General features: G+C 36.2%; 1 protein-coding gene across 3 annotated transcripts in view; it reads right to left on the bottom strand.

Annotated features, from left to right (window-relative positions):
- The window catches only part of whrna (whirlin a), a 138,051-nt gene that overhangs the window by 17,060 nt on the left and 105,130 nt on the right, over positions 1 to 15,861 (bottom strand). For 2 of the 3 annotated variants that reach the window (XM_028026088.1, XM_028026090.1), the window contains exons 5-8: positions 14,846 to 14,882; positions 5,516 to 5,728; positions 5,132 to 5,353; positions 4,225 to 4,257 (exon numbers count right to left, since the gene is read on the bottom strand). In XM_028026088.1, coding sequence (XP_027881889.1) covers positions 4,225 to 4,257; positions 5,132 to 5,353; positions 5,516 to 5,728; positions 14,846 to 14,882 — 505 coding nt within the window. The remainder of the gene's footprint in view (positions 1 to 4,224; positions 4,258 to 5,131; positions 5,354 to 5,515; positions 5,729 to 14,845; positions 14,883 to 15,861) is intronic. The other variant, XM_028026089.1, reaches the window with a different exon arrangement.

Raw genomic sequence — 15,861 nt, 5'->3', positions numbered from 1 at the left:
CATATCAGTCGATATACTGTAGACAATTATTGATTAGTTTTTTGTTTGTTTGTTTTGAATATCTAAAATCCTGCTAAACTGTTGCCGTGACATTTCCTGTTTTATCCAGTTTTCTGTTCGCGTCGTTGTTTTTTTTATTTTTAAGCAGTTATGAAGAACGGTGGGGAAACTTGAAACTGCTGCTGCGTCAGTTACCCAGCAGGTCGTTGCTAGGTAACCAAAGTTGGCGGAATTTGAAACCGCTACTTACCCAGCAGGCTGTTGCTAGGCAACCAAAGAGCGAGCAAGTTTGTTGATTCCACCAGCCGGTTAAAGCCTTTCCTCTGCCTAAATCTGTGGTTCTGGATCGGAGTTCAGTGAGTTTTCTATTAGACGTATTATTTATTGATATTGATCACATATCTATCGCAATGTGTGTTGTTATTGATTTATTGTCCAGCCCTTTCTTAATCATTTACAAAAGTATTGCAGATGTTTCATCCAAACCAAATAGTTTTTGTTGCGTTCTGGGCTTTGGGATAAAAACATAAAAAAACAAAATGCCCCCACAGTAACAGCAATACAAACATCTATTGCTATGCACCTGATTATGTAGATACCTGCCTTTGTGAGTGGCTCAGGAACACAGACCCACCCAGCTCTCTAATCTGCCTCATGCAGCAGCGGCACCAATCACCCACGGGTCCAAAACGGCACAAACAGAAGCCACATAAACAGCCTCCAGAATAGCCAGCATGCTAACGCGGCTCCTCAGAGGAGGACAGGCTGAACCTGCCTGAATGAGACGGGCTGCTCGGCTGATAAACCTGAAGACAGTCGACGGCTTATCTCTGCAGTCACCCAACCAAATATTCATGCATTTACTACTTCCTGTTTGGGCTCGTATGTGGACGCTTTCCAACAAATAAGAGCCAGAATAAATACAAAACATGCATGAGAACATTAGCAAACCGAGAGCTGCTGTTCAAAACCAGCTGAACTGTCGCCGGGTAGAATAAACCCCCAAATCAAACACTTTCATCTGAATATTCAGAGGTTTTCTCTAAAAACAACAAAAGGCAGGTTTCTACTCTTATTTTAAAAAGTGATATTTAATTGTGGAACAACAATATTGCAGAAATGTTCACAAATATCTTCCGAGTCAAGTCTCTAAAGAGTGAAATTAGCATTCTCACATCTAGGCTGCCTGAAACACAACATTACTGCAGGTTATGAATTTAAATCGCTAACTCTGAAATTAATTTGGTACATTAACATTTTACTTCTTCATCTGTATCAGAACATGTAGAAAAACTGAATAATTACTCAATTAAACCCGAAAAACATGAACTGATTGTGACCGTGGATGTTTAGATGCTTGTGAACGCCTCTTAAATAATCTTTCTTTTCCTGTTAACAGCTCAGTAAGCTTTGTTCCATAAATTATTCATGACTGATTATTAAAACAGGGTTTTACTAAAGGTGACCTATTATGCCTCCTTAAACAGGTTAGAATACGTCTGTGGGCAAAACAAATCATGTTCATGACAGTTTTTGCACAAAAACACTCTTAGATAGTGATATTTTAGTCTATTTATACAACCGTACAACTTAGAAAAGCAGAAGTGGAGCCTCCTGCACAACCAACAAGATTCCAGCAAGGGGTTTCTGGATGGTAAGACAACAGTAAAACACACAGTGCAAAGAGCAGTAAAACCACCTGACCAAATGTCCTGGAACTCAGCTCTGGTTGCTAGGTAACACCCTGAACTTTGCCATGGTTGCTAGGTAACTGTTGCATGTGACTCGACAATGTAGACTCTACATTGTAGAGGCTTTTGAAACGTTTTCCAGACACTCAAAAAACAGCTAGGTGTTTTTTTACTGCTTGGACTGGTTTTAGAGGAAGCAGAGACTCAAATGGAAATACATAAATGTGCAAAACCTGAATTTTGTGTAATAGTCTCTTTTAATGTCCATACGTCTGTAACTTTCTGCTTACGATATCTTCTCTGTCTGTAGCTTAAACAAAAAGTTTAATAAAATCAACAAAACCCTGTTAGCTGAGTTCAGAGGCAGAAAGCAGAGATACTGACACATTTTTTAGATTTAGGTTTGAGTCGCATTTAGGTGGCAAAAACAAAACAAAATAAATGACAATGGACATGTAGTGGGAAGACTGAAGACTTAAACTTGTGAGAAAAGCCTCGCCTTGTCAAGCTCAACCTTGGATGTTTTTAATCATTTATTTCTAGATAGTGAGATTTTAGTCTGCCAATAGAGCCGTACATCTGTGAAAAGCAGTCGTGGAGCCTTCTGCACAACCAACAGCAATGCAGCAAGTGGTTTCTGGACGATAAGGTAAAAACAAAACATTTACACTTACATACAGCAGTAAATCCAGCTGAGCAAACCTCCTCAGTGCTTGGGTTGCTAGGTAACCGTTGAATGTGACCCAACAATTACAAGGTTTTTGGAACAGCTCGTTTTCCAGACACCAAAAAACATTAACTGATAACAAAAATGGCTTGGTGTTGTTTTCTTTAAGCACTTTAACCGTTTTAGAAGCAACAGAAACCCAAAAGCTCTGTGTCCAGAGCTGCCAAATTTCAGGGAAATATTTAAATGCAAAAACATAGCTGAAAATTGCACTAACAATAATAATACTAGTAAAGTGAACATGACTCTCTAAAAGCTTTAGCTTCTCTACTGACAAAATACTGTGTTGGTCATTAAAGAACAGAGTCAATTTATGTATTTATTTTGCTCCTCTATTTATTTTATTGTCTTGTTTTGGGTTTATTGTTATCGACAACCAGGACCTTCTGCTGCTGCCTGTGAAACTTAAATGCTTTAAAAATCGACGTCAGGAGATGAGCCGCCATCATTCATTTAAATAAAATCTTCTGAGAGTCACAGGAAGTTACACAAGTCTTGAAAATATCCAGATTCTGCTCTGAATGATGCTTTTTCCTGTGAGGCATCCCATAATTTTGGGACGTGAGGCAGCAGGTGAATTATTATCGAACTGACCTATTTAAAGGGTGTGAAGGCTGAAAGGTATAAATGATTAAACGCTTTGTGAGGGTGATCCATTTGTTTTATGTCAACTCTGTCAGAAAAGCACCAGTAACCTTTAAACTCAAGCTTTCCAGTTGCTCCAACTTTTATAAACTGTGAATAAAATTAGGATAAAAGCAGAAATGTGTTTTTACTGGAGCTTGTTGGAACGACTCAGGAAAAGGAAAAGTGTTTTCTCTGCACCGGCTGCATGTGAGATGTATTAAGATCATTTGGTTGGTGGCACCAACGCAGCGATGGAATGGACCTCAGGTAATGACTGCTGTCATACTTGGTTTTTTGGTAATAAAGCGCCCGGCTGGATTTGGCAGAGACGGAAAATTAATTAATGAAACCCTGAAGAAATGGAACGAAAAGAAACAAATTGTTTCTCCTAAAAACCCAGAATTGATTCAGACGGACGATGAAACTGTTCTGATATGAGCCCAGATTTTATTCTCAGGATATTAAGATTTTATTCTCATGTTACTAAGATATTATTCTGTTGTTATTATGACTTTATACTGTCATATGAATATATTCTCAGAACTACTACTTTTCTTTCATACTTCTTTCTTTCGCTTTATTCTAGGAATACCGTGACGTTTTGTCACGACTTCTGTCACATTTTACTTTATTCTTGTATCATTACTTGTTTTTTTCTCGTATTATTACAAGTTTATTCTTATAATTATGACTATTTTGTATTATTACAACTTTTTTCTCGTATTTTGACTGTTGTTCAATTTTATTCTTGTATTATTAGTCCTTCTATTATCACTTTATTCTCTTATTATGATTTCTTCTTATAGTTTTTCAACTCGTAATTTGATTATTTTGGTAATTTTTTTTTCTGATCCTAATAAAACATTGTAGAATAATAACCCTAAAAAAGTGGAAAAGTTACTTTGCATGCTGGTCTTAGATCTTCTTATATAATAGATTCTTTGCTATTCATAACCTATAATTTACTGCATATTCTGATTTTGTAAGCAATGAGAGCAAACAAAAAGCCAAGAAGGATAAAAAACACAGCAAACAAAGCCACTGCAAAAGCACAAAGTGAGATGGGAATCAGTGTGTTGGTGTTTTTGATTCGCCTCAGGGACGCTAAATTGTGTCGTTCTGGTGTTTGTTCTGCATTGGCGATGGAAGCCATTCATCATGTTCAGCAGCAGATCCTACCTCCATCATGTCTATCAGCCACAGCAGCCTCTCCTACGGAAGGGGAGACGGGTCGGGTTAAAAGCAACAAACTGGGGGAATGAAAACCCATAAAACATCCGCAGGTGGAAAATGAAATGCGGCATCAGAACAGCGTCTTTACGAAACAGATATTCTACAAAAATACTGGAAATGATGACGATCTGAAGCGGCGTGAGGCAAACAGAAGATGATAGGAAAATAAAAACAACAAGCTGAACAGAAAGTTTACTGAGAATCAGTGATAAAATGATACAAAATCATAAGAAAGCAAAAGTAATGGAAACAACCTTCTGTGGAGAGTTAACTTTTCAGCCATTTATCAGTTTAGGACAATAAATCAATAATATATATCATGATAGACATGTGATCAATATCAATAGATAATACATCTGATAGAATATTTAGTATTCAATATATAGAATAATTGCCGCACAGCATTCTGGGAGATGTAGGCAGAGGACATGCGTCAGCCAGCTAAACTAGCTTGGTGGAATCAACTGACTCACTCACTCTTTGGTTGCCTAGTAACAACCTGCTGGGCAGGAAGCAGTTTCAAGTTCCCCTCCCCCCCCCAACTTTGGTTGCCTAGCAACAACCTGCTGAGTAACTGACTCAGCAGCAGTTTCAAGTTTCCCCTCAGCGCCTCAAAACTGCTTAAAAATAAAAAAATAATGACACGAACAGAAAACCTGTGACTTAACAAATGGGAGGTTTTTGAAACGACTCTTTTTTAGACACTAAAAAACTTTAACCTACTGATTTATTAAAATGCTCGTGTTAATTTCAGAAGCATTCGAGACCCAAATGGAAGTACAAAAACAGACAAAATGTGAATTTATCACAACAGGTCCCCTTTAAAAGATACAGCTTGGTAAAGCTGGCCTACCCGCGCAGAGCTGAGCGTTGTGCTGGTCAGGAAGCTGGCTGATGACGACGTCAGCGTGTCTGGAAACGACACCATGGACAGGCGGTCCGGCTGAGCGTTGGCGGCGCCCGCCGTCCCCTGCCGCGCCTTCAGGGCCTGGATCTCTCGCCGCAGCACCAGCCCGTCGAAGCGCTCCAGGTCCTGCGGCGTGACCAGCCCTCTCACCTCCGACAGGAGGGAAAACTGAGCAAACACAGAGAAGCAGACGCATGAAGTAGCAACTTTGAATCAATCTGTCCAGCGTTAAACATGATGAAGACGATAGAAATCAAAAAGCCACAGCTTTAAATCTCAGGAAGCTTCAGTTCAACCATCAGAGGTACAGAAATCGATCCTCTAACCCACCTTGGCGTGCGTGTTGAGCAGCTCGAACAGCGCCATGACCAGCGGCTCGATGCCGATGTGTCCGTCCCTGTACTCCTCCACGTAGTAGCTCATGGTCTGACGCTCGGCTTCGGTCAGCAGGTGGCGCGCCTGCTCCTCCAGCATGGCGCGGGATTGGTTGACCAGGCTGGACAGGGTCACCTGAGAGCCAGCAACGCCCTTATAGAACCCGGGCTGCAGTCAGTGGAAGAAAAGACAAAACACAAACCTTTTATGGTCAGACCTTTCTGGATTTATTTGTATTTTTTTTGCTCCTAGCATGAATAATTGACCAACTACTAATATCAATAAAGCAACAAATATTTCTCAGTGGTTATCTCTTCCTCATGCCTGCAGGTTAGAGGTTTTAAAAAACATCATATAAAGAGACGATACCTTTGATACCCTTCTGTTAATGATGGAAACTGAAATACCTTGAAACTAATGAATAAATAAAAATTCACTGAAAATTAACTAATAAAATCGTCTGTTAAATAATTTTAAAAGAATTACATAAACATAAAATGCATTAGTTTAAGATATTTTACCTTATTTGTATGAAGCTTCCTACATAATCTCTGATTTCTGGTTTCATGTTTTCACCTTTCAGAACTGATCTGTATTTGCTTTTCCTAAATATTCTATTTTGATGTAATTTATTTCCAGCTCTTTCTTGAGAATTTCATGGCCCTTTAAAGTTATTGCCTGGTAAATATAACACGATGTCATCTGCAAACGAGGTGAATTTTGATGCCGCTAACTAAAACGTTAGGTGCGCAAACAGTAAAGCAATAATCATAAACATTAGGTCCTCTAATGCTAAAGCGCTACGTGGTATTTAGCGGGAGCTAATGTTAGAGCACTAAACTCAACCATGTCGATAACGACACAATATGTGTTAAAACATAGTATATCGCCCTCAACAGGGTCAAAATTGTTACAATGCTCCTTCCTGCATGGTTTGCAATTCAAGAAGTGATTTTTAGAACAGATTTTTTACTCAGTAAACTAATTGAGGACAAGTTAAATGCGCAAAACGGTTTTCAAAGTTAGCAAAAATGGTAAACTGATAAGCAAAAACTTAGCTCTCCTATTAGGGCATAATAAATTTACATTAGTATATCACTGCCTAAATGCAGTGGTGGGCATTGCTAATTAAAAACTCAGTCGTGCTAACTGCAAAGCAGAAGTCATAAACATTAGTTCTGCTAATGTTAAAGTGCTACAGCAACATAATATGTAGCGAAAGCTAATGCTAAAGTGTTAAATTCAGCCATGTTGATACCTACAATGTGTCAATGATACACGTTACAATTTATATGATTAATTTAGGAGAAGCTAAGAACTGAGCAATATCAAAGTTAGCTCTGCTATTAGCGGACGTTTAACCACCACCTACATAGATGAATAAGGAGGGCAAAGAGAATAACAATAAAAGAACAAGAGGAAATAAACTGAATCAAAAAATAAACGTCACCAACTTACACTGGAACTGTACTTTCATTCCAAAAGTATAAATTACCCTCAGACCTCCGTCTCCCTGTTTCCCCTCATTCATTATCATTATCCTGGTTGCGCTCGCACTGCAGCTTGCTGCTGAACAGAAGCTGTGATGTTCACACATGTGGGCAGCCGGGATTTTTCCCCTCCTTGTTACAGCTGTCAACGTTGCGCCAGATGGCGTCTCTGTCATCCAGAAACCTCTGAGCTGTCAATATCGCTTCACGGCTCCATATCTCCTCCTTTTCCCGCATATTTTCTCCCCCCCTCTCTGTTATCTTCTTGCCTACAAGCAGCTATTCTTTAATTAACTCCTTAATCAAAGACACCACTTCAAAGTCAACGCTTCGGGGTCTGTGCCTGACTCTGTTTGCAGAGATGAAAACAAAAGGAGGAAACAGAGTCGGTGAAACCTTCCTACGTCTCTCTTTTCTCCTTCCCACCTCATCTTCAACTCTCGCTGTCATTATCAGCTGTGGTTGTCGCAGGTTCTCTCCCCCCCCCCCGTTTGAGCGCAGCCAAAAAATTGACATGGCCAAGGTGAATTGAGCCGTTGTGCTGCCTGAATCCTAATAACCGGAGTGCTTACCATGAGGATTCCTTTAAAGCTCCTGTGCTCTGGTTACTTAACTCAAGGGCGCAGCGGAGCGAAGCGACAGGACCACACTGGGAATGTGAGCGGCCTATTGCTGTCAGATTACGCAGCGGATTGACACTTCAGGGAGGTTTAAAAAAATAAATCGGTGTCACTCAGCTGGAGCGGAACACCTGGAGTTACCTGCTAATAAGACGTGGGGAACTTTAACCGTGAGGATGCGGTTTTCCAGTGAATGGATGTCCTGTGTAAATGGTCTGAAGCTGGATCAGCTCCATCGCTGCACTCATTTACAGTCCAGGCTGCTCAATGCCAAACAATTCATCAGTATGCCAAGCAAATAAGGCCTCTGAGCAGACAAGGAAGGGATGTAACCATATGAAAGCTTTGTGAGATGATTATCAAGACTGTATGAAAGATTAAAACCTCTCTATCGAACCTCAGTGCTGCGTTCAGGGCAAAATCTGGCCTTTAGGAAACAGTGGTATTGGCTAAGCTACTGCTAAAGTGCTACACAAGCTAATGCTAAAGCGCCAAATTCAATTCAAACTAAAAACATTTACATTTCCTGCAAAACTGCAGTGAGAATGCTATCATTTGGGATTAGTGTTGAATTACAGTTGCAGTAGGGTTGGAAGGATGGTCAGATGTAACAATATGAATGCTTAGCTATTGCTAAAGTGCTAACTTCAATTTAAGGGAATTAGGACTGTATTAAGATTGGAAGGAAGGTTGTGTGTAACAATATGAAAGCTTTGTGAGATGATTATTATCAAGATATCTCTGTTGAACCTCAGTGCTGCTGCGTTCAGTGCAAAATCTGGCCTTTAGGAACCAGAGGCATTAGCTAAGCTAATGCTAAAGTGCTACAGAAGCTAATGCTAAACCGCTAACTTCAATTCAAACTAGTAATATTTACATTTCCTACGAAAATGCAGTGTGAATGCTGTGAGTGGAGATTTGTGTTGGAAGGAGGCTTTTATCTAACCTTGAAAGGGAACAACTCTCTATTTTTACATGATATTTTAAATGTTCCCTGAAGCCCTCCAATGTTTTATTCATGTTTACAACATGTTCTCTACTGCCTGTGTCTTATTTTGTTCCTGAGTGTTTCTTGTGTGCAACAGAGTAAGTTAGGAAAAGAAGAAAGAACACGGTAAGAGAGGAAAAGAAACTGCTGTGTAAATAGTTTTCACACTTCAAAATAAGAGCATGAATATAAATGTCTAACTACTTAAAGTATTCTTAATAGTCCATAACCAAAACTTCAACACAGTTGTCAACTGAAATTTTACAAAATAGCCAAGTAAAGTAGCGTTTTAGGATTTATTCTGATAAATTAATTTAGGGGAAGCTAAGTGTGCTAACCATTTTTTTAAAGTTAGCAAAAGCGCTAAATAAAAAATTTGTTCCCTTGTTAGTGTGCTAGTGTGCCCAACTCTGCAATAAAATAATTATGTTATTGGTGTAGCATTTAAAGAAAAAAAACTGTTGATTTTTTAGAAATAAAACATATTTTTGGTAATTTTAAGTTCTTAAAAATGGGTATAAACATCCATGATGCCTCTTATTTTGTTCATAAAGCGCTAAAGTATTCTAAAAATTTAATAAACAAAACTTCAACACAGAAGTTAAACTTTATTCAATAGAAATTTTACAAAGCAGCCAATTAAATCTGTACTTACCCAGAAAAAATAATTTTGTGGAAGCTGAGTGCGCTACATGTTTTCAAGGTTAGCAAAAGCGCTAAGCTAAAATTAGCCCACCACTGGTTCCAACCATTCTGAAACAAGGTGATGTAAAAATCTCCAGCAACAAACCCTGACCAACTTTGTGCTCATCCTTTGCTCTGAATCATTCTGGTGTCTCTCAAACCGCATTCATTTCCTGCAGATCAGCTCCCAAATGGGTTCAGGGGGAAACTAATGATTGAAAATTGCTGTGTGACCTACACTTAATTAATTAGCTTATCTGTCTGCTTTGGCCTTTAGGCTGCAATTCCAGTTAGGAGGGAGGTGGAGCACGGCTAAATGTAGTTCAGAACTGACAGAGACGGAAACCTCGTTGCTTGTTTAAGCGGTGTACCCACCTGCAGATAAATATTGATGCTGCGGCGGTGGGAGGTTAGCTGTGGGGGTCGACTCCAACACGGGCTGCCTGACACACATGGAGGAGCGGCAGCGCCTTGAGTTATCGCATTGCTCCTTTCCTCTAAGCCCAAAAGCCCTAGCGCTATACATCTTCCCCTTAATGCCCCCAGACTCGCTCCATCATGCTAGCACAAAGCAGCCTGTTCAGTGGCTCGTTCTGAGCTTCTTCGTGAAAACTGCAGCATTTCATTTTCCTCTTGCTGCATTTTATACCATGATTACTTCAAGTTGACACAATCTTCTTCCTGATGTCTGTACCCAGCAGATTTAAGCTAGCTAGTTTAGCAACAGAGCGTTTAAGAAACCCTTAGCAACAAAACGTATGTGTGCTCATTTATTACAATATGTACATAATATTATACGTATACATTATAAAATACTATACATATTTAAATGATATAATATGTATTTTAGGTCTGGAACTAATGACTATTTTAGTAATCGATTAATCGATTGTACTAATGATTAATCGGAGGAGAAAATTGGCTCATTCTGCAGATTTTTCATTTTACCAATTAAATTAATTATTTTATGTAACATTAGAAATGTGTTAAAATATGTATTTTAACAATATACCAAGATTAATTCATGTCACAATCTTTCAGCCAATTTAAGCTAGCTAGGTTAGCAACAAATTGCTAAAGGAACCCTTAGCAACAAAAAGTGACAATACATTTCATATGTATTAATATATTGTAAAATATACATAGCAATATATTATTATATAATGTATTATAACATATATATTTATGTGATATACTTTAATATATTTTAGTGTCGCAACTAAGAATTATTTTAGTATTTGATTAATCGATTGTACTAAGTATTAAATGATTAATCGAATAAGAAAATTGGCACATTCTACAGATATTTTATTTCACCAATAAACCCTTTTTCATGCAGTATTAGAAATTCAAATAAACAAATTAATCAATCCCTTTTTAAAATTAGAAAATATAAATTTTATTACATAAAATTGAAAACAGCATTTGTTTAGTGTAGACTTTTTTAAATCTTTAATGCACAATGTTGATATTTGTATTCAGTTCTGGCTTAATTACAGCTCTGACTGTGTTGTTTTTTAGCAAATTCCTGTTTTTAAAAGTCTGTATACTCCAGTTAACAAGTCATAAATAACTGAATTAGCTGGCAAGTATTTCAATAATTGATTAATCACGATTAATTGATTAAATGTAGTGAAACATTTTCAAAATGCTCTCAATATTTTGGTTTATGAAATAGTTATGTCTGCCATATATTTTAAGATATAATGTAGGAAGATACAGCGATAGAGTTCAGATTAACTGAATATTTATTTAAAAAGAAGCAGAAAGAAGAAGAAACACTCGGAAATTGAAAGGCAGCAGAAAACTTTTCCCAGCATGAGAACAGAGCTGGAAGCGGTGAATAGCTGCAGTCAGCGTTGGTGTTCTGCTCCGTCTTTAAGGGCTTGGTGGCGATCCAGTTTCATTTTTCCACACCAATCAAGGAAAAGCGTTTATGGTTCTGGGTTTGTGTAGGAGGGACTTGTCATCCAAGGAGATGAATAGCTCTTCCTGAAACATGCCCACAAAGTTTAAAAGCAGGCTTTCTACTCACTCAAATATAAAAAATTCATACAATTTGCCTTCTCTTTGCCAAATCATTAACATTTTATAACACAAACTTGTTGCAGTGTTAACTATTCCCACATCCTGAAATGCTGCCAAAGATTTCAAACTAAAAATGGAGCCAGGTGAAACAGGAAATCACAGCCAGATTTTATCCAGAGTGGATAAAAAAACACAATAACCAAACCAGTGTTTGTGAAAAATGTCTTTAAAATCAGAAATTACTGCCGCATTTAATATTAACCAGCAAATCAGACATTTTGATCAACCTGCTTCTGCTTTAATCTTGCAAATATTTGTCAGTTTTCTATTTTCTGTGGGTTTGTTGACAATCTGCATGAGTATTTCATGTCACTGATTGGTTGGCAGCCATGATGCATTCTTCTTTTTTCTCGGGTTTTGATTGGTCTAGAAACCAGAGGGACGTTATTTGTCTATTTTAAACGCAAAGAAAGCATAACTTTCTAATGACTGAGTTTCTGCAGCTTTCAACTACATTTAAGACTTTTTAAGACCATTAAGAAAGAAATTCAGGACTTATATCTTCACAAATATATATGAACTTCATCCATCCAACTGGCAATAAATTAGCATTTATCCACTATAGACACAACAAAGTTTGCTAATTAGCAGAAATGTTTGGTGAAAATGTTAACTTTCCTTTGAAAACAAACAAACAGCAAATTATACTGCAGTGAAAGACTTAAAGATTTATGGACAGGTTTTCATGTTTTGGAACTACTGTTTCTTTGTTTTTGTTTGTTTTACAGATAAATTAAAAAAATACCTTATTGATCCTCAAGGGAAATTGCTTATTTGTTGACAAGCAACTCCAATTCAAAGTGTTAAATATAAATGTATAAATATAACAGTAATATAAAATTTATAACAATAAAAACAAAATAAAGAATGTACATGGAAGTATGTGGGGCCACAAATATAATCTTAAAATATGACGTTTTTATATTCATCTTATTTATTTTGGAGCAACTATAACCAAAAGTGAATCTTCTTATGTTCTGTATCTAAAATTATAAAAAAAAAACAACAACACTATTTTGTTGATTTTAATAATAATTTAGTTTTGAGCAAATAAAAAAATATAAAAAAGCACAAAATGTTTGTTTAAAATGTCTTTTTTGTTTCCCCAAGTGCGTTTAACATAATGTTTGGACGCCACTTCTAAACAAAACCAATAAATAGATTTATATTTAAACTTTTATCAGTTTCTCACACACCCAGCCTCCTTCACTGCGGCGTCCCGGTTCTGTTGGACCCAAACTGTCCATCAGAGTCTCCGTAATAAAAAGTGAGCTCTCCTTCCCACCTTGCTCTTCGCTGCCGTCAGCTGCTGTCGCTTCCAACTTTCCTGCCATTTCGACATTTTCTTCACAAAGTCGCAGCCAAAGTCAAAGCGGAGGGAAAGTGGTGGATCTGCTGAGATAATCAGCGACGGCTTCGGGGAATATTTGCTTAGATTTTAAAAAGTTTGCCATGCAACAGTGATCTCTGAAACATTGTATTTAGAGCAAAAGGTGAAATGTGGATTATATTACTGCAGTTTTTAATGTTAAATCCCCAGCGGTCCCATTAGCTCCACTCTAACCTTGAGCTGCTGCTCATCCATGCAATCATGAAATGTTTCAGTCTGATTTAATATCGCTACATTAATGTGAAATTATTCCAGGGTTTCGCTTTCTGTTATATCAGCAACTAACCGTTTGAAAATGTTCACATATCTAACGTCAGATGAATAAACTCGACAGAAGAGTTGCTTTTGGATAAATTAGCAACATTTAAATATACTTTAGAGAATGTCAGTGACTTATTTCGTTACAAAGATACTTTGTGAATAACTACAGATTCAGAAAATGAAGAAAAATAGGTGAATTTCTACATCTTTAAAAAGTATTTCACCTCGTTAAACATCGAAAAAGAAACTGGAACAATATAATTACAAAGTTAATTTTAATTAAATTTAAATAAGGTAAAATAAATGATGTGATGTGTTTGTAAAATGTTTTGCAGTTGTTGCAGTTTTACTTTTATTTGAGTCACAAATCTATAACAAATTTATTGTGGGGTTCCACAAGGTTCGTCATTGGGATTCCTGTCATTTATTACATTTTTTGCTTTTAAATTGCTACAATTCGCAATAATTTTGTTATAGAAGGTATTTAAACTACTGCAATAATTCGGGAAAAAACCGACATGAATTGTCTTGATGCCAATTATTTGGCTTTAATTTTAGTATTTTCAATTAAAAATTAATGAAACGTGTCTAAAATATAATGTACAGAAGTAAATATGGACAGCAGGCCATGATTAAAATCATAAATATAAATTATATAAGATCAATAATGTCAGTCAAAAATATATCAACAGTGGTAGAAACTACAGAATATTTTTAGTCTCAAACAATCATTGATTCTTGATTAATTGAGTTAAAAATGTACTTAATAGCCCCAACATTAACTTGTGATTAATTACATGTATTATAGACATTTTATTTATTAATAATTCCTTTTTTATTCTTAGAAAAAAATACCAACCGTAAATGTAAATAAATAATTACTAAATTACTGGTTCTGAAAATAACCAGTTAGTTGTTTACTGGTTTAGTTGGAGTCAAACAGAACCAGATTTATCCTGTGAGGAATGGTTTTAATTATTTATAATGATAAAATCATGTAAAAATAAGATTTTTTTGGGTTGATGCAAACATGGTAAAATTAGCATGCTAGCTAACAGTAACAGTGTTTCGCTAAGAGCTGATTTTATAGTAAAGTTTGCTAATATGATAGCATTAGCTTCCTCGCCAAGAATAGCATGTTAGCTTACATAAATTAAGCCTATCTACTACGCTAATAACTGCTTATGTGACCAATACCTAAAATGCTAATGACTCATTACCCCGATTAGTTGATATTAGCAACAACAGCTAGCAGTAGCAATAATAGCATGTTAGCTATGGGGATGAGGAGAATGTTTTGGTTACCAATGCAGCATTTAAATTGTAATTTGTTTACTTTGTAAACATAGGAAAATTATTTAGCTTAAGCTACAGCTAACTAAAAAAAGTATTAATACCCCCGTTGAGAGCAAACAAAGTTTAGTTTAAGGAAACAATGGCTCCCATTTTTGATTACTAGCATTTCACCAGTGAATGAAATGCTAATCACATTATGCAGCTACAGCAGAGAATTACCACCAAAAAGGAAATATACGAAACTGATGAACTCTGTGATTTCAAAACATGGAAAATAACAAATCAAATGGATAAATATTTATCAAATATGTTGGTTTTCCTGCTGCTTATTTGTGTGACTTCATGCAAACATTACAGTAGCAGAGGAGAGACTGTGTGGTTTATGACATCATTGTTTAAGATAAAATCACATCTCTGGTAATAAACATGGTATAAAATGTTTGTTCAGATCACAGGTGAAAATCTCACCTTTCCTGCTGCAGAAGCTCCTTGATCCACAGAGAAGCTAAAGAGAAACAAACAAAAAGAAAAACTGATGATTACAGGAGAAAACATTACTGAGGTTATGCTACATTTTTTAGATATACTTTCAAAGGGTCACTTTTATCTTTTAAAAGTGATTATCAAAATATAACAACTAAACTTTTACTTTTTCTTTTTTCACTAATTAAACAAAAAAAATGAACATAAAAATATTCTTGTATGAAATCTCTAGTAAGAGAAACATTTTATTATGGAAATTTATTCAGACATCCTAACTGCCACAAATTAATCTAATTTAATATAAAATGTTTTATTTTTTTACTGTTTTTTTGCAGGTATCATATTTAAAACTAGACTTCCATTTTTATTTTTTGTGCTATCATTTGACTGACTTAAATTCACCCATGTTTATAAAAATATATTAAGTACCTTATATAGATCAAACTTAGTAAAACTTAACGAAATCTTTACACATGTAAGAAAATAATACTCACTTTAATAAAAAATTAAAACAAATTGATCTGAGCTCAGCTTTCTATGCACATATTTTAAATTTAAGATGAAAAGAACATTTGAATGACTGGCAGCTTTTCATCTTTTGTAACGTTTCTCATCCATCACAGCCTCATGAATGCACAGCGCCTCTCATTTTAAGTCTTCATCACAGCTTTTGTGTCTCTGAAATGTGGCAGAAACTGTTGTTCACAGAGAAACTGCAACATGAAGCGTAAAAATGTCTCCAAGGCATTTTTCTCCATACATTCAGAGCTCAGACACGGAAATGTAAACCACAAAACAACATTATTTCATCTCTTTCTCTCTGAAATGGTTAAAGGGGGTTAATGCTGGTGACAGTTTTCAAATGTCTGGTTGAAGTAAAATTTAAAGTACACAGGTGTCTAAAATAAAATAAATACTATCAGGAAGCATTATAAGCCAAAACTCACTTTACTCCTGCTAGTAATGTACTAAAACATTTGGTTTAAAGATTTACTATCACT

Source organism: Xiphophorus couchianus, chromosome 8, assembly GCF_001444195.1.
Source record: "Xiphophorus couchianus chromosome 8, X_couchianus-1.0, whole genome shotgun sequence".
In the NCBI taxonomy this organism is placed as follows: domain Eukaryota; kingdom Metazoa; phylum Chordata; class Actinopteri; order Cyprinodontiformes; family Poeciliidae; genus Xiphophorus; species Xiphophorus couchianus.
This window is presented reverse-complemented; position numbering and strand designations above follow the sequence as displayed.